This window comes from Mobula birostris, chromosome 1 (genome assembly GCF_030028105.1).
Source record: "Mobula birostris isolate sMobBir1 chromosome 1, sMobBir1.hap1, whole genome shotgun sequence".
NCBI lineage: Eukaryota > Metazoa > Chordata > Chondrichthyes > Myliobatiformes > Myliobatidae > Mobula > Mobula birostris.
In genome coordinates, this window is record NC_092370.1 from 66,444,207 (window position 1) to 66,466,556 (window position 22,350).

A 22,350-nucleotide genomic window follows, 5' to 3' on the forward strand; every position below is an offset into this window, starting at 1 on the left:
ATTTCCAGCTATGACTTGCCTTATTCCCTAAGGCAATTAGTAAATCATCTACAATTGTAGAATGGTCATGTAATAGAGGGTCAGGTTGAGCTTTTCCAACATCTGTGCTATGCCTTTATGAAAAATGGCTAACCTATTGTTGAGTCCCTGAGGCAGTCTGGTCTATATATCTACTGCTTCCCACTTAGGGTGAAGGCAACTCACTCTTGGGACTTGTGCTAATGGCAGATCACAAAATCCAGTGCTGTGAAGATTTTCTGGTCACAGACTGTTCAGGATTGTGGTAGGACCTCTTGCCATGGTCTTATTGAGGACGATGTAGTCTACTATCAACCAATATGATCCATCCAATTTCTTTACTGGTCATATAGGTGAGTTAGTGTTTAACGAGGTCTCTCTTAGTATCATTCCCTGGTATTTTAATTCCTTCACTATACTATGGACAGCCATCAGTACATCAACTCTATGGGGCACTAGTTATTGAGCTTATTCAGATCTTACTTTATTTTAAGAGAGTCTGTCTTCACCTGACCACAGTCTTGCTTGTGTCTAGCTGACACTCCTGGGAGCTGCTGACAAAGTAATGCATTCACACCATCCTGACTCCAGTCCCTGATGGTTGGAGTGGATGTGGCTGTGCTGACTAGGTTGTTTGCTAAACACAATAAAGTCTGCAATGGATTCTCTCCTCACCCCTCTCTGGCCATATAGGTGCACACAGACTCTGTACTTCTGCAACACCAGCTTTGTTGGCCCACCATGACTGCAGATATATGTCAGTTCATCGTTGCCTGCTCTCAATGGGCCCAGTTCAATTCCTCCAAACAGCTCTGGGCTCTTGTGGCCCCTACTGATCCCTTGACACATGGTCCCACATTAATTTCATCAGTGGTTTGCCACCTTCTGATGAGGCCATAGTGATCATCACATTGGTGGACCAGCTCTCCAAGGTGGCCCACTTCATTGCCGTCCCCAAGCTTCCGTCAACTGCGAAGACAGTGGATCTGATTCTCCAACATTTAGTTTGTCTCCATGGTTTCCCTCAAGGCATTGTACAGACATCCCACCCTGCAAAAACTCATTTCAGGGAGGTAGCACCACCACCCCCACCCCCCGCAACCCCATATCCACCCCCCCACCCGGTCAATCTCCAAGGGTGTAAGTATACAGGACATTTGATTATGAAAGAACACAACAATTTATTTGATCACGTATTGAAACTATTTACACACACACACACACACACACACACACACATATATATATATATATATTTCTTGTTGAGTATTTTGTTGGCAGTCTCAATGCTAATAGCTAAATGCTAATGCAAATAGCTTTTCTATTTCTTTTGCAAACTTTCCTTGTACTGTGACGTGACAATAGCTTCTTGGTTGATGAGCAGGCATAGTTTTTTTGCTATTTCTGAATCAGAAAACATTTTCCTGAATCGCTTGCCTGTGTGTTGACACACCTGGAATGGCAGGTTATGCTCAACAATGAAAGATGTAAAGTACACCTCAGCTCTAGTGACCTTCTCTGTCAGACTTTGGTTTTCTGCTGAAAAGAACTGTGAAGTACTTGAGCATGAGCAGCCTTCCCTGTGCTTAGCCTCCCTAATATGTTGTGGTCCCTAAAATAAACAAAAGCATAAGGTGTATCTTTACTATATTGTCTTATGTAATATTAGCCAGCTAGTTTAAATAACGTTAGCTATGCTAATGAACGAATGACACCTGTTAAACTCATCTCAACATGTCTTTTACAGTCATTTAAATTTAACCCATCATGGGCAATAGAAAAGTCACTGTTGCAAACAGGGCATTGAGCAACACTGTCATTATTTTTGACCCCTATTAGGCAGGGGTACACTTTAGTGTAGTCTGGGGTGAAGTACGTTTTATATTTTCTTTTTTTGGAACACTCTGCCATGGCGCTGCAGGACACTAAACTGAACTGATGGATAATGAAAGAGAGAGAGGTCGACTGTAAAGCCCGCCCACAGAGAAAACTGATAGGTCTACTTAGCACAAAGAGAGACCAATCAGGATGCTCTCTCTGTCACTCTCTCGCTACATCTGTCACTCGCTCTCTCTGTCTCTCCCTCTCTTCCTCTCGCTTGCTCGCTCTCAAAAAAATTGATTTCCGGGATATTGTATATAATTTGCAGGCGCCAGGGAGCCGCTATCAATATGCTGGAGACTCCCGGAATCTCAGGGAGAGTTGGGATGCCTGCATTGTGTCAGTGCCCCAAACTCATCTCTCACTTCTGGCGAGCTTTCTGTTATTAATAGTTCATTATTAAAACTATAGTGCACTGCTAAATCACCTCCACTGCTCTGCATTTAGGTCAAACCTCGTCTACATTTCCAAACAGTGTATGGATTTTGCTAAGATGTTTAACAAAATTCTCTATGATAGGCTCATCCAGAGAGTCCTAAGGCATGGAATCTATGGAAGCTCAGCTGCATAGATTAGGAACTCACCTACCACACAGGAAGTATAAGGTGGTAGTAGATGGAGCACATTCTCCCTGGAGTTCTGCAGAGATCTGTTCTGGGACTGCTGCCCTTTGTGTTTTTTTTAAATAAATTAATAAGGAAATAGAGAGGTGAACTAGTAAGTTTGCAGATATACCTTGATAATTTACTTTGAACTTTGAGGTAGAGAGGTAGGTGGCTAGATTACACGGCAGACGATTGCAATAAGAGGCTAATACAATAAGGACACATAAGAGAGATAGGCACATGTAAGAAAAATGAAGAATTATGAGCTGTGTGGGAGGAAGTGTCAGATTTATCAAAGAGTACTTTTACATAGGATGGCACAGCATTAACCAATTTCCCCCGGGATCAATAAAGTATTACTATGACAATGACTATTGTGGGCTGAAGGTCTATGCTCAAGCAAAGCTAGTTTAGAAGGAATCGATATTTGAAATATGTTAATATTAAGTACCTTCTCCAGACCTCAATCGTCTGTAATTTCTTATCACAAGCAACAAGCAACCAGGACGTGGTTTGGGGGGAACTTATTTACCGGTTGCGGGGTTCGGAGGATGGTTGGAGCAGGCGGACGGGAAGGGGATTGAGGCGCCGAGTTTGAACGCTTGGAGCGGGAAGGTAGGAGGGGCTGGGCCTTCGGTCGGTCTTTATGTGATGGCGGAGTTTGGCGGCGCGTTGCGGTTGCGATGGAGATGCTGCGGAAGTGGGGCGGCGGGACCAGGACCCGAGTGAAATCGGAAGTACCAACATATCGGGCGTTTGGTCATTTAATCTCTACTCAAATCAACAACTCCAAATGGTCAATGGTTATTTCACGTCCTTTGTCATAGTTGTGTTAAAACTGGGATTAGGTGTCCGCAATTATCCGGGAGTAAGGCACCTTTTCACTGTTTAATGGCATCAACTGAAGGAACTTGGAGGAGTCCACGTTAAGTAAACATATCCATTCGTTAACTATCCTGTTTGGAGAGATACCACCGTCTGCAGCTCTAATGGATCGTGCTTGACCTGGTTTCAAAATTCTGTAAGTTGTAGAGTAGCAAAAATGCAATATTGTATGTGTAAATTCATAGCTTGATTTGCAGGACCTTCTCTGGTGCTAATGTTTTCTGTGTAAGAATTTAGTCGGCGCTTTAAGAATTAATTGTCTGCAAAGTAGTTTGAGGAAATGTAAATTGTAAGCAACAAAGGCAGCATTTAGTAGCATTTCAACAACGGATAAATTCGTGTCAGTTTGTAATATAAAGTGATACTATAATGTAATTATGTATTCTAAAGTTTACTTGGATTGGCTAGGACACCGAAGTTGAAGTTGAAAGTGAGTGTGAATGCTAGGAAAACTAAATTCGTGAATAAAGGTTTCCACTTGTGGCTGGAATACGTGGTAATAGTTTTGGGGAATAGTTTCTTGATCTTGTTTTTGCCAAACAGATTGAAAGTCTAAAGTGGATGGACTGATGCTATCAGAATCTGTTATCAATGACGTTGAAATTTGTTGCTTTGAATCAGCAGTACAGCATAAGTCATAAACCAATTTCCCCCTGGGATCAATAAAGTATGACTATGACTGTAAAAATTACTATAAGTTACAATAAAATAATAGTGGAAAAGAGAAAAATGAGGTAGTGTGCAGGGGTTCAATATCCATTCAGAAATCTGATAGAGAGGAAGAAGCTGTTTCTAAAGCATTAAGTATGTGTCTTCAGACTCCTGTACCACCTTCTTGATGGTAGCAATAAGAGGCCATGTCCTGGTTGATGGTGGTCCTTAATGATGGATGCCGCCTTTTTGAGGCCTCACCTTTTGATGATGCCCTCTATGTAGGGGAGGCTAATATACCCATGATGGAGTTGACTGATTCTACAACTTTCCATCCTCTTTCGATCCTATGCACGCAAGTGTGAAACTGACTCTTTGTTGTTATTTGCTGAGGTGCAATTTGTGACTTTCAGAGCCTTTGAGAAGTGCTGCCAGGGTAAATGACTAGAACTGGGAAAGTGAGTGTGAATTTGAAGGGAAAGCAGCGTGTTCAAGAAGTGCAGAGGAAATGGTGGTCAGGGACATGGCGGCAATATTGCAAGGTCGGTGGAGATTAGCAGTAATTGACTAGATTGGGCATGCCCTGTTCCTGTAGAAGGAATACCTGGACGATGTTCCACCTTGTTCTGTAGATATTTGTGTTGAGCCTACACTGTCAGCTTGAATAAGGATCCTATAGCTCTTATTTCCAGTGCGCCTATTCCTTTCTTGATTTTTGTGTGGAATAAGTGTTACGTGTGAGAGTGTAGAATTTGATGTGCTGGTTGCAGAGACTTCAGTTTTTGTCCTTTCTGCATCCTGCATTCTGTGCTGTCATCATGCATGACGGCACCCTCTTCTGGCTGGATGCAGGTGGACTGCAGAACTACAAATTTACTATTTCTCTCATCAGGGAAGTCAAGTCGACTTAACTGTTTGAAGCTGACAAGGAGAGGGCTGCTGAGAGTGGAAATTAATATAGTTTACTTGGCCTTTGGTAATCACTTCAAGGAGGTCACACGTGGTAGGTTGAGAGTAAACCCCATTAAAATCAGAGGGGAAAGGGTAAGCTGGACTAATTTTTTTTGGACTGGAGAATAATTTCCTGACAGCCATCATTGAATGGTAAAGAAGACTCAATGGGCTGAATGGCCTAATTCTGGCTCTGCGTCTAATGGAGAAAAGGGTCAACATTTTAATGACTTGTGAAGCTATTTTCTGTGGAATGTTACAGGACTAAGTTCTAGGTACTTTGATCTGGATAGTATTTATCAATGACAGACTTTTATGGCCTGTTAATGCAACTAATAGAGCTCCCACCTCATAGACACAGTGATCTGGATTCAACCCTGACCTCCAGTGGTGTCTGTGTGGAATTTGTACTTTCTCCTGTGATTGTAAGTGTTTTATCCAAATACTTCAGGTATTCCCTACCCCCTGTGTAAACAAATTACTTACAATTGTCTTTTAAATCTCTCCCCACTTGTATTTGTCCTGTGGATTGGGCTCCACAACCATGGGGAAAAGAGTACATTGAAGTTCATTGTCATTTGACTGTACGTACACACAGCTAAATGAAATGACATTCCTCTGGATCATGATGCGCCCACAATAGATGCAATATATCACACATGGCTCATAAAACAAAATACTGCTACAAATAAGTTACTAAAATATAATTCAAAATGCAAGTAGTATACAGCACAGGTAAACAGCTCATTGTCCTAGTGACGAAACCTCAAAGCTGGCAAGGTATTCAATAGTCTCACAGCCTGAAGGAAGAAGCTGTTACCCAGTCTGGCAGTTAGTCCTGATGGTCCTGTGCCTCCTTCCTGACCATAGTGGGTCAAAGAGATTGTGGGATGGGTGGTAGGGATCCTCAACAATACTTTGGGCCCTTCGTATACAACACTCCTGATAAATGTCATAAAATAGGGGGGAAGGAGACTCCAGTGATTCTTTTTCTGATTTTTGCTGTCCTCTGTAAGGTCTTCCGGTCCGATATCTTGCAGCTTCCATACCACACAATGATGCAGCCAGACAGGCAACCGGATGGTGCTCTTGTAGAAAGTTGTTAGATTGGGAGTGGGGAGCCTTGCATGCCTCAATATCCACAGAAAGTGCAGACACTGTTGTGCCTTCTTGACCAATGAGGTGGTGTGGCTCGAGGTTAGGTCCTCCATTATGTGCACACCAAGGAACTTTGTGCTATTCACTCTCTGTACAGCAGATTCATTAATGTGCAATGCTGAGTTGTCAAGCTGCACTGTCCTGAAATCCTGAAATCTCTTTTGTCTTGTCCATGTTGAGACTCAGGTTGTTGTTCTCATACCATTTGACAAACCTCTCTACCTCCTCTCTGTATGCTAATTCATCATTGTTGCTGATGAGGCCAGCCACTGTTGTATTGTCAGTGAACTTGGTGGTGTAGTTTGAGTTGGATGTGGCAGTGCACTCATGAGTCAGCAAAGTGAACAACGGCAGGCTGAGCATACAGCTCTGGGGCCACCATTGCTCAGCGTGATGAAGCTTCAGATGTTGCTGCCAGCTTGGACCAGCTAGGGTCTTTCTGTCAAGAAGTCCACGATCCAGTTACAGAGGGGGGTGTCAACTCCCAGCAAGAACATTTTACCCACCAGCCTCTGAGGGCTGATCATGGTAAACATCAAGCTAAAGTTGAACAACATTCTGGTGTACGATGCATCGTTTTCCAGGATGGATGGGATGGAGTGCTGGGCCGAGCTATGGCATCGTCAATGGACCAGTTTGAGCAGTAGGCAAACTGGAAAGGGGGATTTTATGTGATCTATTAGCAGTCACTCAAAGCTCTTGTGTGTCTGATAGACTATGACTGTCTACCTTATCCATACCCCTTATGATTTTATGGACATCTATGATATTGTGTCCCGTTCTCCTACACTCCAAGGAATAAAGAACTAGTATGGTCAAAGTCTCTAATTCAGACCCTCTAGTCCAGGCAGCGATCTTGTAAATCTCTTCTACAACTATGCAGCTAGACAGTGACAATGTCTTTGCTCTAACAGGGTGACCAAAATTGTACCCAACACTCCATGAGCTGTCTCACCAACATTTATATCTACAATGTAATGTCCCTACTAAACCCACTGCCCTAACTGATGAAGGCCAACATGCTAAATGCTTCCTCACCACCCTGTCCAATTGCGCTGCCAAACAGTGCACTTGTACTCCCAGCTCCCTCGGTTCTGCTACACTCGTTATTGCCCTACCATTCACTATTTAGGTCTTGCCCTGGTTTGAATAAATGAAACACATAATTTATCTAGGTTGGAATTTATTTATCATTCGTTAGCCCATCTCCTGAACTAATCAAGATCTCTATTGTAACCTGCTTCACAATTAATAATTTATTATCATCAGCTAACTTGCTAATCCTGTCATGTATACTGGTATCCAAATCATTTACAGAAATAATAAATAACCGAGAACCCTATACTGACCCCTAGGGCATTCCACGAGTCCCAGGTCTCTAGTTGGAGAATCAACCTTCAACCATCATCTTTTGCTTCCTATCATCAAGCCAGTAATGAATCCAGCTCACTAGCTACCCCTGAGTCCCACATGACCTAATCTTCCAGATCAGTCAGCCATGCAGGACCTTGTCAGAGGCCATTCTTCAATCCATTTTGACCACATTCACTGCCATACCTTCATCTACCCCTTGGTTATCTCTTCAAAAAAACTGAAAATTCATCATATGTGACCTCTCATAGAACCATGCTGACTATTCCTGATCAGGCCTTCCGTATCCAGATAATGGAAAATCTTGTCCCTGAGAATACCAGTAACCTGCTAACTTCCCTACAACTTAAGTCTGATTCACTGGCCTATTTTTCCATCACATTTCATGGCTAATGGAACAACATTCAGTGTTCTTGAACTTCAGTGTCTAATAGTAAAACAAATATTTTCACAAGGGCCTCTGTGATTTCTTCCCGGGCCCGGAGGAGCTCTTGGTCCAGCCCTGGGCATTTGTCTAATATGCTCCAAGGCTGCAAATGCCTCTTTCTTTGTATGCATATGATCCAAAGCCTCACTATTATTCTCATTTCTTTGAAATCCATGATATACTTCGTAAACAAGGAGAAATAGACAATACAAGTTTCACCCATCTCCTGTGGCTCTATGCATAGGCAGCCCTGATGGTCTTTAAGAGGGCATAGTCAGTCTTTTACTGTTGCTATGACTGAAGAATCTCTTGGGGTTATCTTTAACCCTGTTTAACAAACCCATCTCATACCCTCTCTCTTTCTCCTCCTGATGCTTTTGGAAGATGGTGCTGGAGTTGTTGGCAAGATTTAATCGATGCGGTTTGTTGATTGGATTCTGTATTTCACGTTATAATGTATTTCTAACTTCTGGACACTGATTTGTCTTTGCTATTTTTTGCAGCTTGAAATTGGGCTGGTCTGTAGAAAATGAACACTGAGCTGAACTGAATATGCCTGGACTCTTTCGATTGTGTTTTATACAGTATTGTGCTTTTTGCTCGATTTTTTTTTTTACACATGGAATTTGATGTTTTTCTTTGAACGGGTTCCATGGCTGTCTGTGAGGAAGATGAATCTCGGTTGTATTCTGCAATCTTTAACAATAAATGTACTTTGAATTTCCCTCTTAAGCCTGCTCTTAATCACAAATTCCCTGAAGATAGGAAAGTGAGGTGATTCAGTCATGCATGATTTCTGTTGTCATTGACTGAAGTATAGAATGCAAGAACAAGGAGGTGACTTTTCTCAATTCTTACATCACCCTCACTAAGACTGATCTTAGCTACTTTGATCAGTGATACTGCTTGATATATTTGGCTGGAAGATCAATGAGCAGCACCAAAGTCCATCTTGGTGTGGGGGCAGAGAGGGTTGGTTATAATCTTAAGACCTTAAGACACAGGAGTAGAATTAGGTCATTTGGCCTACCGAGTCTGCTCTGCCATTAAATCATGGCTGATCTTTTCTTTCACCACCTCAGCCTCACTCCCCAGCCTTCTCCCCATAACCTTTGAGTCCGTGTCCAATCAAGAACCTAACAATACATACAATGACCTGGCCTCCACAGCTGCCTGTGGTAATAAATTCCACAAATTCGCCACTCTGGTCCAAGAAATTTCTCATCTGTTTTAATTGGATGCCTCTTTATCCTGAGTCTGTGCCCTCTTGTCCTAGACTTCCCCACCATGGAAAACATCTTTTACACATCTACTCTGTCCAGACCTTTCAACATTTGAAGGGTTCTAATGAGATCCCGCACCATCCAAAATTTCAGTGAGTAGCAACCCAGAGCTATCAAATGTTCCTCGTATGATACCCTTTCATTCCTAGAATCATCCTTGTTGAACCTCCTCTGAACCCTCTCCAATGCCAACACATCTTTTCTTAGATGAGGTGCCCAGAAATGTTCACAGTACTCAAGGTGAGGCCTCACCAGTGCCTTATAAAGCTTCAGCATCACATCCCTGCTCTTGCATTCTTGATCTCTTGAAATGAATGCTAACATTGCATTTGCCTTCCTCACTATGGAATCTACCTGCAAGTTAACCTTTAGGGTGTTCTGCACAAGGGTTCCCAAGTCCCTTTGCATCTGAAATTTTTGGATTTTCTCCCCGTTTAGAAAATAGTCTGCACATTTATTTCTACTACCAAAGTGTATGACCATGCATTTTCCAACGTTATATTTAATTTGCTACTTTCTTGCCTGTTCTCCTAATCTAAGTTCTTCTGTATTCTATCTGAGTCTTCAACACTACCCACCCTTCCACCAATCTTTATATCATCTGTAAAGATAGCAACAAAGCCATCTATTCCATCATCTAAATCATTGATATACAGCATATAAAGAAGTGGTCCTAACACCGACTCCTGCAGAACACCACTAGTCACTGGCAGCCAACCAGAAAAGAATCCTTTTATTCCTACTCACTGCCTCCTACCAATCAGCCAATGCTCTAACCATGCCAGTAATTTTCCTTTAATACCATGGCCTCGTAACTTGGTAAGCAGCCTCATGTGTGGCACCTTGTCAAAGGCCTTCTGGAAGTCCAAATGTACAACATCCGCTGCACCCCTTTTATCTATTAGATGTCTAATCTCCTCAAAGACTTCCAGTTGGTTTGTCAGGCAATATTTTCCCTTAAAGAAACCATTCTGACGTTGTCCTATCTTGTCCTGTGTCACCAAGTACTCCATAACCTCATCCTTAACAATTGACTCCAGCATCTTCCCAAACACTGAGGTTAGGCTAACTGGTCTGTAGTTTCCCTTCTGCTGTCTTTCTCCTTTCCTAAAGAGTGACATTTGCAATTCTCTAGACCTCTGGCAGCATGTCAGAGCCCAGTGATTTTTGAAAGATCATTTCTAATGCCTCCACAATCTCTACCATTATTTCTTTCAGAACGCTAAGGAGCAGTTCATCTGGTCTGGGTGACTTATCTACCCTCAGGTCTTTCTGCTTTTTGAGCACCTTCTCTCTTGTGATAGTAATTGCACTCACTTCTCTTCCTCACAGCCTTCAACATCTGGCACACTGCTAATGTCTTCCACAGTGAAGACTGATGCAAAATACTCATTTAGTTCATCTGCCATCTCCTTGTTCCCTGTTACTATTTCTGCAGCTTCATTTTCTAGCAGTCTTATATCCACTCTCGTCTCTTTTTTTTTACATACTTGAAAAAGCTTTTACTATTCACTTTGATATTATTTGCTGGCTTGCTTTCATATTTCATATTTTATGCTAATGATTCTTGTAGTTGCTCTGTAGGTTTTTAAAAGCTCCCCAATCCCCTGTCTTACCACTAACATTTGCATTGTTGTATGCCCTGTCTTTCATCAGCTGGAACCTTTGTCTGTTCACATTTTTATCATGAGACCTTATGGAGTTTAACTCCAGTGTTAGAAGCCACATTCTATAGGAGCACTACTGAGTGTCCTGACCAGCTGTATTGCCGCTGATAGGGGAACTGCAAGGTACAGTATCTAACTGTAAGACCCTGCAGTGGATTGGGAGCACTACTGAAAGAATCATCGGGGTCTCTCTTCTCCCTTCCACCTTCCAGGACATATACCAGAAGTACGGCGTTTCTCAGAACCCTCAGCATTATCAAGGGCCCCTCCCATTTGTCCCACAATCGCTTCAACCTCCTACCATCAAGCAGAAGGTACCACAGTGTAAGAACAAGGACTGTTAGGCTGGTTAACAGCTTTCCCTAGGCTGAGAAGTTGTCAGAGCACCCTGCTCCCACCCAATGCACATGATTTATGACAGTGCCAGTAGCATTATACTATTGTGTATTTAACTGTCTTGCGTGCATTTTATGTGAACTTGTACATCTATAGAATTTTTATCTATTAATATTGTGTAGTATTATTGTGTGTCCTGTATGTGATATATTTACTGTATTTTGCACCTTGATCCCAAAGGAACATTGTTTGGTTTAGCTGTATACATGTGTATAGTTGAATGACAATAAACTTGAACTCCTGATTATATATCAGTTACCAAAACCTATAACCTCTATGGGTCTATGCTCCTAATGAGGCAAAACAAACATGGGGATCAAACTCAAGGCATCTAGTACTACTATGAAATGAAACTTTTCAATTCGGCTAAACTGAACTTTATCTCTTTTCCTGATTAGGTCTCAAATTACTGAGTGTCAGCCAAATAATGAAAGCAAATGGCACAAGGTGATCAAGCATCCCACGAACTGTGTCTAATTGATAGGGCCATCACCAGGTACATTATTAAACTCTTAAATGGAATGTAGAGATTCTTGGATATAAGGTAATCAAGTCTGTGAATTCAGTTGAGTTTCTTGTATTTTAAAGTAATTTTGCTGCTGGTCAGTGGAACTTAATTTTAGACCATGTGTAAGATAAGTATTTGTGTAAGCTAAGATATGTACTCTAACTACCAAATATGTATTTGAATCAATTTGTTTAAGGGAAAACTAGCTTTCTCTGACTTGATGTTTTAAGCCACACAAACGTTATTGTTCACAATGCAGATTTTGAGGTAATGTGCTTTACAAAATGCACGTTTGGTTGATTACAAGTTTAAGAAGAAAGTCTAAATAAAATTTATAAACTATTCGGGTGGCTTCAGAAAATCAAACTAATGCAATGAATACATAGTTTCAGAGCACGATGGTGGTCTTGGTCTTTCTTCATAAAGGGTTGTGGAAGTGTTCCTGTCTTTAGAACTGCTTTCTCTATTAGATGAGAGTTTACCTTCCAGTTTCTCTTGCTAAAACAAGCTGTGCATCCTACCATTATTTTGATAGTCTAAAAAGTCTGACTAGAATTTTGTCTATCAGCTGTAATCTTCGTGCAACCTTTAATAAGATTTTCCCATCTGCCAGTATCTCCTACCCAAGCTGATATTGTGGTCATTAACACTTTTAGACTTGAAGTTAGGTTAAGTATCTTGCAAAACATTTTGTTTTGCAATATGTGAATGCCAGCTTCAATTTTTTTTCTTTTGTGCTTTCTGTTTACCATTTTGGCATAATTTTCTCAAAATTATTATTTTTTTCCTTCAAGATCCTCAATCTTTTGACCTCCCTCTCAAAGAGCTCCCATACAGGCTTGCTGAAATCTGTGAGCTTAAATATGTCCTTGGTAACATTGGTCTTCTGAGTAAGATTATATATCCCACTGCAGATTTATATGTCGTCTGTTTTCTTCATAGACTCATCCTTCAACCACTATTGTCTAAATCTAAACATATTACATTGACTATATTGTCATACAAGACTCTGCCAAAGGCTTGGACACTGATCAGTATTTTTCATGTTTGCTATGAATGTTGCAAGCTAGCTTGGGGCAGCATGGTAGCTTAGTGGTTAGCATGACACATTGCAGCCTGGGGCGTTAAAGTTCCGTCCCAGTGTCCTGTGTGAAGAGTCTGTATGTCCCCCTTGTGGAATGTGTGTTTACTCCAGGTGTTCCAGTTTCCTCCCACAGTCCAAAGACCTAACTGTTAGTAGATCAATTGGTGATTGTAAATTGTCCCGTGATTAACTCATGCTGGTGGTGTGGCTCAAAGAGTCTGTTCTGTGCTGTATGTCTGACTAGAGCCATGTCTTCTAGTATCTGCTCAATTGACACCTCTCATTTCACGGTTTGGTCTTCTTTGAAAGATGCTATTCTGCAACCTAATTGAAATCCAGCTTCAGTGTTCTGAATTCCCAGATGAACTCTGAATCTCTGAGGTTCTTCCTGGTCTGTCAGATTGAGTCCATGGGCCAGAAACAAATACATTGTGTTTAATTATTGTGTTGTTCACTGACAAATTAGTCATGAGGCTAGTGGAAGCATTCTCTTGCAGCAGTTGGATAAGAGCACAATGATGTGAGTGACCTCCAGTGAAGTGACAGCAACAAGGCATTGTCGGAGGAGAAGAGTAATAAACTGTCATCAGTTTGGGATATGTGAAAAAGAACGAGGAAGTACAGTATACCTTTGTCATAGTCAGTAATTATATTTTAATCTGGCTTTATTATGTGCCAATAAATGCAGCTATAAAATGGTATAAAATTTGTAGAAAAAAGACATGATTTAAAAGATGTTTTTGGTCACATGCTGATAGGTTTGTCTGTTTGTAGCATTTGTTATATGAAGGAAATATTTTTAATGAAATTACTTTTCATTTTTCAATAGCTTGCTGGCTGTACCTTTAAGTCCAAAGATTCGAACGTTGAATGTTCACTGCAATCAGATCTCCAGAATTGAGGGCCTTGGACATCTATGGCAGTTGCAGCACCTCGATCTTTCCTCCAATCAGATTATTCGTATTGAAGGATTGGAGACTCTTGTAGCCTTACGTACACTAAATCTATCCTGTAACTTAATAACCAAAGTAGAAGGTTTGTAAATGTGCTACACTGAAATACTTTTTTTTACAGTTAATATATTGTTGAGATGTGCTAATTTGATTTGCTTATTTTATGAAATTTTTGGGTGCCCCAAAAAAATTGAATGTGTTTTTTGAGCACCTCTTTAGAGAATTGAGTTTTTTTGATGTGGGGTGGTTGGGGGAGAAAAGGGTTCGAGATAATGCCAGAGAAGGGATTACTTTTTAAGAAATGGTGGTGTAATAACAAACAACCTCTCACTCAATGTCAGTAAGACCAGGGAACTGATAGTAGACTTCAGGAGAGGGAAACCAATCAATAGCTTTAAATCCTTGGGTGTCACTATCTCAAGAGGACTTGTCCTGGACCCGTCATATAAATACAATTGTGAAGAAAGCACAACAGCGCCTCTACTTCCTCAGGAGTCTGCATAGATTCAGCATGTCATCAAAAACCTTGGCAAACTTATATAGATGCGTAATGGAAAGTGTGCCGACTGGCTGCATTACAGCCTGGCATGGGAACCTCAATACCTTTGAGTGAAAAATCCTACAAAGGGTATTGGATTTGGCCAGTACATCATGGGTAGAACACTCCCAACCACTGAGCATATCTACATGAAAAGTTGCTGTGGAAAAGAAGCATCCATCATCAAAGATCGTCATTAACCAGGACATGCTTGGAAGTAGGTACAGAGGAGATGTCAGGGGTAAGTTTTCTACACAGAGAGTAGTGAGCGCATGGAATGGGCTGCTGGCAACAGTGGTGGAGGCAGATACAATAGGGTCTTTTAAGAGACTCCTGGATAGGTACATGGAGCTTAGAAAAATAAAGGGCTATGGATAACCTTAGGTAGTTTTTAAAGTAAGGACATGTTCGCCACAGCTTTGTGGGCCGAAGGGCCTGTATTGTGCTGTAGGCTTTCTATGTTTCTATATGTTTCTATACTCTTTTCTCACTGTTGCCATCAGGTAGAAGGTACAGGTACCTCAGGACTCACACAACCAGGTTCAAGAGCAGTTATTACGCCTGAACTATCAGGCGCTCGAACAAAAGGGGATAACTACACTCATTTAAGGATTCTTTTATTTTGTTATTTCATGCTTGTTATTTATTATCTGCATTTGCACAGTTTGTTTATACAGTTCCTGATGTTTACAATTTACAGTTACTGTTCTATAGATTTGCTAAGTATGCCCGCCGAAAAAGAATCCCATAATTGTATGTGGTGACATGTATATATTCTGATAATGTTATTTTAAACTTCGAACGTTTTGAACTTTTAACTAAGAATTTAAGTTTATAAAATACATTTCAAATTAATGTTCTCTGAAAATAATACTTGTGCTGAACAGTGCATTAAACTTTGAATTAATTGGAAAAACGTTTTGTGTTTAGGACTTAATGGTCTTATCAATTTAACTCGATTAAATTTGTCATACAATCGCATTACAGACTTAAGTGGTAAGTAAGGATTCTCTTGCAAAGTCAAACTCAATTATAATCTTAACTGACAGACATTGCCATTGAGCTTTGGGTTTCATTTTAAGGTCAATTGAATTGTGGTTTATCATGTTTTCCCATTTGTCCTTAATTCTCTTGTTTTCTAATCTGAACGATGCTTTGTTAGAAGTGTTGTGGATGAACCATGAATATTTTGTTTCTCCTCTTCACTACTTTTTAATTTTTGGATTTTAAAATGTTAGTTGTGACGACTACTTGAAACACTTGGAATTTCTCCAAAATTTTGTGTGCACTGCTTACAGAAAATCTTGAGCAAACTTATACAGGGATTTAATTTATTTTGAAAAATTGTATAGTATAGCTCTTATTCTTAAATGTAATCCATTTCATACTTTGTTGCTTAAAGTTGGTATGTTTTCCCTTTCCTTAGTGAACCTGCTATTGTTGCTTTCCTTTATGAAAGATTCATTTTCAGTTTTGTATAGTTATATTTCTGCATCCTAACAGTTTTAAAGTTATAAAGTCCCTAGCACATTACCCTATTTATCCAGGTAGTTGCAAAATGAGACCAAATGATGATGACCATGTATTATTATCAATTGCAAAGACACTTCTTAAATCATAGTATGATAACAGCAGTAGCAATATGTATGCAATGAGTAGCAGAGAATGTATTGACATTTCTTTTAGTTTTTCAAGTTGATTTTTCAGTTGTTTCTACAGCTTTTTGTAATTCAAGCTTATTTTTATCATTATGTAGTCATTACTTCTTAATTTACTTTGTTCTCTCCATTTGTTTCTCCTGACAATGTTCTCTCTGACATCTAAGAAGCTATTAAGTAGTGCTAACTTTTATTTTTTGTTGCATTTTGTTAATTGCCAATTAATAGTTGGTGAATTACAAACTCCCAGTGGAATCTATCCAAATATGTAAATAGATTATAAAATAATTATATACTTTTGCATCATGTCTTGACAGCATAGTTCATAAATCCTATTATAATAAATCAGTTATAAGTACATGAGGAAATATATAGAACACTACAGTGCAGGAACAGACCCTTCGGCCCATCTAGTCCATGCCAACGTATTAATATGCCTAGTACCATCAACCTGCATCCGGACCATAGTCCTCCATAGTTCTCCCATCCATATACGCATCCAAATTTCTCTTAAATATTGAAATCAAACCTGCAACCCCCACTTTTGCTGGAAGCTCTTCCACACTCTCACTACCCTCTATGTGAAGAAGTTCTCCTTCAAGTATTTCACCTTTTACCCTTAACCCATGACCTGTAGTTCTAGTCTCACCCATCCTCAGTGGAAAAAGCCTGCTTGCATTTACCCTATCTATACTCCTTATAGTTTAGTATACCTGTATCAAATCTCCCTTCATTCTTCTACAATCTAGGGAATAAAATCCTAACCTACAGCTCAGGTCCTCAAGCCCTGGCAACATCCTTGTAAGTTTTCTCTGCACTCTTTCAATCTTATTGACATCTTTCCTGTAAGTAGAGTGACCTGAACTGCACACAATACTCCAAATTAGGCCTCACCAATGTCTTGTACAACTTCAACATAACACCCCAACTCCTGTACTCAATACTTCGATTTATGAAGTTGAAATTGAAATAGAAATCGATCATCAGAATGGAAAAGGGTTAAATAACATGTGAACAAAAACACTTAAACAAAAGGTCCAAAGGGATTTTCTTTATAGAAACATTTCATGATTCTCTGTTTACTACTTTTTTATCTTTGATACAGGTTTCTCACACCTTCATGGGATTGGTCATAAATTAAGTCTTGTAGATCTTCATAGTAACTGTATCAGCAACTTAAAACATTTGTTGCAATGTATGGTGGGGCTGTGCTTCTTAACGGATCTGACTCTAACAAAAGATGGAAGAGACAACCCAGTATGTCAAACAGCAGGTACTATATCCATATAGTGTTGCTAATATACAAGAGATACATTCTTGGAGATGGAATCAAACATTTATTTTGCTTTTAATTTTTAATAATCTTGATTGACACAGAAGAAGCTTCACTGCTGAAAATATCTTAATCAGTTAAACTAACTTTTCCACCTGAGGCTTACTCTTGATTTCATGCTGTCTTGCTGTTAGACTGCATTAAAATAATGCATGTCCTGTATGACCTTTATTCTCAATTTTATGTAACGTGTAACAAAATGTCAAATCATAGCTCCATGTGACAAGGACTCAAAGACCTCTGAGCAAAATTTCAGGGCATACCTACTTGATTATATAGAAAGACTAAGCAAGTAGATGAAGCAATTAGAACAATACAAGGCTGCTTTATGTGATGACAGTTACAACTTGTTGACATTATATGGACATGGCCTGTTGGCATTTAAAGGTGTTTTAATGGTATGATTTTAATAGCAAACTATTCTTTTGTATAAAATAACCCTTTACTAATCTAATGAAGAATTTGCTGTGTATGCAATCAGATTTATAAAAAGCTAACTTGGTATTATGGCAAACTTCATTCCGCAAATATTGTGATATGTGGATGGTATTCTAAAGATTTTTGAAGTAAATTTTAAAGGCATTTGCATTAAATGTTTAAAATATGCTTTAAAATATTTTTAGGCTATCAGTATAATGTCAAATGATTTAATATTAAAATGTTCTTGTCTTTTTATTATCAACAGTATTGATTAGTTAATAATTATTATTGTTTCCAAACTACATGTTCAAAATTGAAGCTGATGAATGGCCTTTGACTTAAAGGAGTGTAAGGGCTCAGGTGAAAATTGTTCACATGTTCTCATCCAAATTCATAATGTGCAATTTTTTTTGGTTGTATATCATTTCCTCAGCTTTCATACCTGTATTTAAAACCAATTTTGCATTGAGATCTGTAACTTTGAAGATTGTCATAATCTTCTGATATTTTTGCCAGCAGTGATATAGGGACTTTCACTTGAATGCCGAGTAAAACAATACTTCAATCTATGTAACAACATGATATCTTTTAAGAGAGAAAGCAAAGATATTTTCAAATCTGTTTTTAAATAAAGCCATATGCTGAGTGGGTTCCAAGCATATTAAAATGAGCTGTTTACTATAGATAAATATATTTAAAATAAATATGACAAAAAGAAACCCAAAAAGACCTGTTTAGTAACTTGTCTCAATTTTCAGATTATTAAAAGCTGGTTTGACTGAAAGCGTGAGCTAATGTATTTGAAAATGGTCTTAAACTATTTTCAGGATACAGAGAAGTAATACTTCAATCTCTAAATCAGTTGACCGTATTAGATGGAATAAGGCGATCTGGTGAGTTTATTCACGAAAGTCAAGGAGCCCCCTTGGATATACCTGGTTTAGAAGACTACGTAGAATATTTGGTATCATCAGACTCAAGTCTAAACATGGAAAAGGTTTGTTCTTTTTCTCCACTCTTATTCAGGAGCATGCAAACTGGATTGCCTCAGCTTTTGCTTTTGGATAGTGAAAGTCCAAATGATAAAACCCGAGTAACTATTGTATAATTGTATTTAACTTTTAGCTTTTCTATTTATTCTGAACTTGCATATCAACAAATTTAAGAAGAGCTACCTTTAGTACCATCATGTTATTTGAAAAATCCTAAAGCAAAACTCCTTAACTCTATTTCTTCAGCTTGTGAAAAATGCACATAAATATAAAAGTTTTTTAATTTCATGTTTGTTTTCATATGCTGTGAAGACAAAATAATTATGTGGTATGGCTCCATTCCTTATGGTTGAACAACCAGTGTGAGAAGGATCTGGAAATTGATGTGTCTGATCAAGTGCAAATGCCGGAAATCTGAAACAAAAATAGAAATTGCTAGAAACACTAAAAGGATGAAAGATATCTAAGGGGAAAAAAAAGAACAGTCAACATTTAGGATCAAAGTTCCTTCATCAAAACTGTAAAAATGCACAAAGGTTCTTTTAAGTTGCAGAGAGTGGAAAGGTAGAAAGAATAGACCTAATGCCAATAATGGAGACGCAAGATTTTGCAGATGGTGGAAGTTTTGAGGAACACACACACAATGCTGAATGAACTCAGCAGGTAAGTATCAAAGGAGGCAAATGATTAGTCAGTGTTCGGGCCCAAGACTCTTCATCAGGACTGGTCCGACCTTGACCCTGATTGCCTCTAGGCTGCGGTCCCACCACTTCCAGCTCCAATTTTGGCCCTGCTGCCTCTAGTCCGATACCTTTCCCACTGTTGCTGGGTCCTACTGTTCTTCTTATTCCACCACTACTCCCTACCAACCCTTGGTCGTTCAAGTTCTCTTCTACCCCTCATCGCTCCCTTCACTCCTCTGAGCTGTAATCCTTCTCCCACATCATTTATGCTGACTCCTCCTACCACCTTCTCTCCTGCCTGAATTCCAACCCCCTTCCATATTTTTACCATTCCCTCTGTTATAATGTCCTGTCCCCAGCAGGAACTATATCTTTGTTGCCCTGCACCCTAGCCTCAGTGATTTGCGTGTTGCTGTGGTGTTGAGCTCTTCTTTTGTCGCTTCCGTCTTTGGGCCTTCTTTAGTAAGAATTCCCAAACCCCACCATCTCACCTTAAGTCCTCGTCTTCTTAGACATCCCATTCTGGCCATCTGCCTGCATTGGATCTTTCATCTCTAACTGCCAATGTGATTTTACCGTTTTGACTTTACCACTCCCCTCACTTGTTCCAACCCTTTCACACAGCCCTGCCCCAGAACACAGTGCCACTCACTCTCTCCATATTAATCCTAACAGCCAGTCTTGATGATAGGTCTCATTCCAAAATGTTGACTGTTCTATTCTTTAAAAGCAGTTGGAGATGGAAGAGAAAGAAATAAATTGAATCAGAAAAGCACAGACATATCACTGGAGAGGAGTAGAACAGATATTGTCAAATTTATTGAGTCCTGAGGACTGAAACATTGAAATAGAAAGTGAGGTGCCAAATGGTCAGTCTACGTTGACCATCACTGGAGCAATATAGGAGGTGACAACAAAATAAATGACAGTTATTTAGGGAATTAAGGAGATGGGCAGCTTGAACTTAACATTTTCCTTGAAGTGGAAGTGTTCTGCAAAATGGTCACTCAGTTTGCATTTGGTTTATCCATTGTAGGGAAGGCTTACATTATGATTGTCAATTGCAATACTCTAAATTGAAAATAGTACAATTAATTTCTATTCTTGTTCCTGGATTGTGGGACAATAGGGTAAATGGGCAGTTACTACCTGTCTTATCCTGGATGGGAAAATGTTATAAGAGAATAGTTTAACTTGTCCAGTACTTCAGATGACCATTTCTATCTGCATTTCCACTTTCTCTGATTACGGTAATTCAAGGGAAATTCAATGAATAGCTTGTATTTATTTACCTTATTGTCGCCAAACAATTGATACTAGAGCGTACAATCATCACAGCGATATTTGATTCTGCGCTTCACACTCCCTGGAGTACAACTCGATAGTAGATATTAAAAATTGAAATTATAGATCATAAATAGAAACTAGAAAAAGGAAAGTAAGGTAGTGCAAAAAAAAGAGAGGCAGGTCTGGATATTTGGAGGGTACGGCCCAGATCCCGGTCAGGATCTGTTCAGCAATCTTATCACAGTTGGAAGGAAGCTGTTCCCAAATCTGGGAACAGTGACAAATGTCAATTAACAATGACATACCTGTTGGAGATTTGGTGAATTGATGCCAATGTTCAATGCCATCCCAGATCATTTGAGTATCTTATTGGAAAAAAACAAGATGAGAACAGATCAATGGACCTCAATAATTCTGACATTTAGTGTACTACTTAATATGTTTTTAAAGTGCAGTAAAGTTTGGGAGATGGGATAAAGTAGAAGGGAGTTTTGTATCATGTGCCGCACTGCGAGGAGAATATTAAATGCTAATGATGTTTGCTTGGATGTGAACTAGATTAGGTAACGCAGACTATGAAGTAACCTTTTTCAACGTGGGTGGTCATTTGGTGAGAAAGGAAAGCTTGTACACTATCAAAAAATCATTGTCACAACGTGTTGCCAGTTTATCCTTTGAGTACACATTTTTCAGGGAATGGACAAGGACTGGGTGATTTGAAAATTTTAGATCAAGAGTGAACAGTTGTTTATGTGAGCATGAGAAAACATTTGCTTTAAGTCATGATTTTTTGTTTAGCTCTTGTATTTCAACTTATTAGCTGAATTGTGTATAAAGACTAATTGTAAACCTGCTATTTTCAATGTAGAAAGCTGCCATCTGTTGTTTTAGGATTTTTGACAATTGCTGTGCAGATTGCTTTGAGTAATCATTGTTGGTTTTGAGGGCAGGCAGGTTAAAACTTTACCACAAAGAATACCATAGGAGTATTTGGTGCAGTTCTGATTGCACCATCAAAAGAAGGATCTGGAAAGGGTGCAGAAGAGGTTTACCGGGATTCTGCCTGGGTATGAGCTGAAAGGAAAAGTTGGACAAACTCGGATTGTTCTCCCTAAAGCACCAGAGGCTGAGGAGAGATGTGATAGAGGTTTATTTTTAAATTATGAGAGGCTAAACAGGGTAAACAGTTAAAATCTCTTCCTCAGCCTAGAAACGTCAAACACCCGAGAACATGTTTTTAAGGCTGGAGGGACGGAAATTGTAAAGAGATGTGAGGGCACTTTTTTCATGTAGAATGTGGTAGGTGTCTGGAATACCGGGGTTACTAGAGGTAGTAGTGGAAAAGGGCAGATTCGTAGTTTGAGGCTTTGAGATAGACACGTGAATATGAATGGAATAGAAGGATATGGTTGATACACAGGAGAGGACATTTAGTCTAAATTGGTATCAAGGCTGCCACAACCTTGTTGGCTGAATAGTCAGTCAAGTGTTACACCATTCTATGCTCTAAGCACATCAATAAATTACTACCACTTGGAATGGAAGTAGTGGTAGATACCCTTAAAGGTCTAAGATGTTGGATGAAACTGGATGGTGCTTTT

General features: G+C 39.5%; 1 protein-coding gene across 3 annotated transcripts in view; it reads left to right on the forward strand.

Moving 5' to 3' along the window:
• The first annotated feature begins 3,110 nt into the window (after positions 1-3,110).
• lrrcc1 (leucine rich repeat and coiled-coil centrosomal protein 1) overlaps positions 3,111-22,350 on the forward strand; it is a 127,057-nt gene continuing 107,817 nt past the window's right edge. For 2 of the 3 annotated variants that reach the window (XM_072256265.1, XM_072256274.1), the window contains exons 1-6: positions 3,111-3,525; positions 11,692-11,789; positions 13,715-13,920; positions 15,307-15,372; positions 17,140-17,307; positions 18,615-18,784. In XM_072256265.1, coding sequence (XP_072112366.1) covers positions 11,731-11,789; positions 13,715-13,920; positions 15,307-15,372; positions 17,140-17,307; positions 18,615-18,784 — 669 coding nt within the window. In that variant the 5' untranslated portion in view covers positions 3,111-3,525; positions 11,692-11,730. The remainder of the gene's footprint in view (positions 3,526-11,691; positions 11,790-13,714; positions 13,921-15,306; positions 15,373-17,139; positions 17,308-18,614; positions 18,785-22,350) is intronic. The other variant, XM_072256283.1, reaches the window with a different exon arrangement.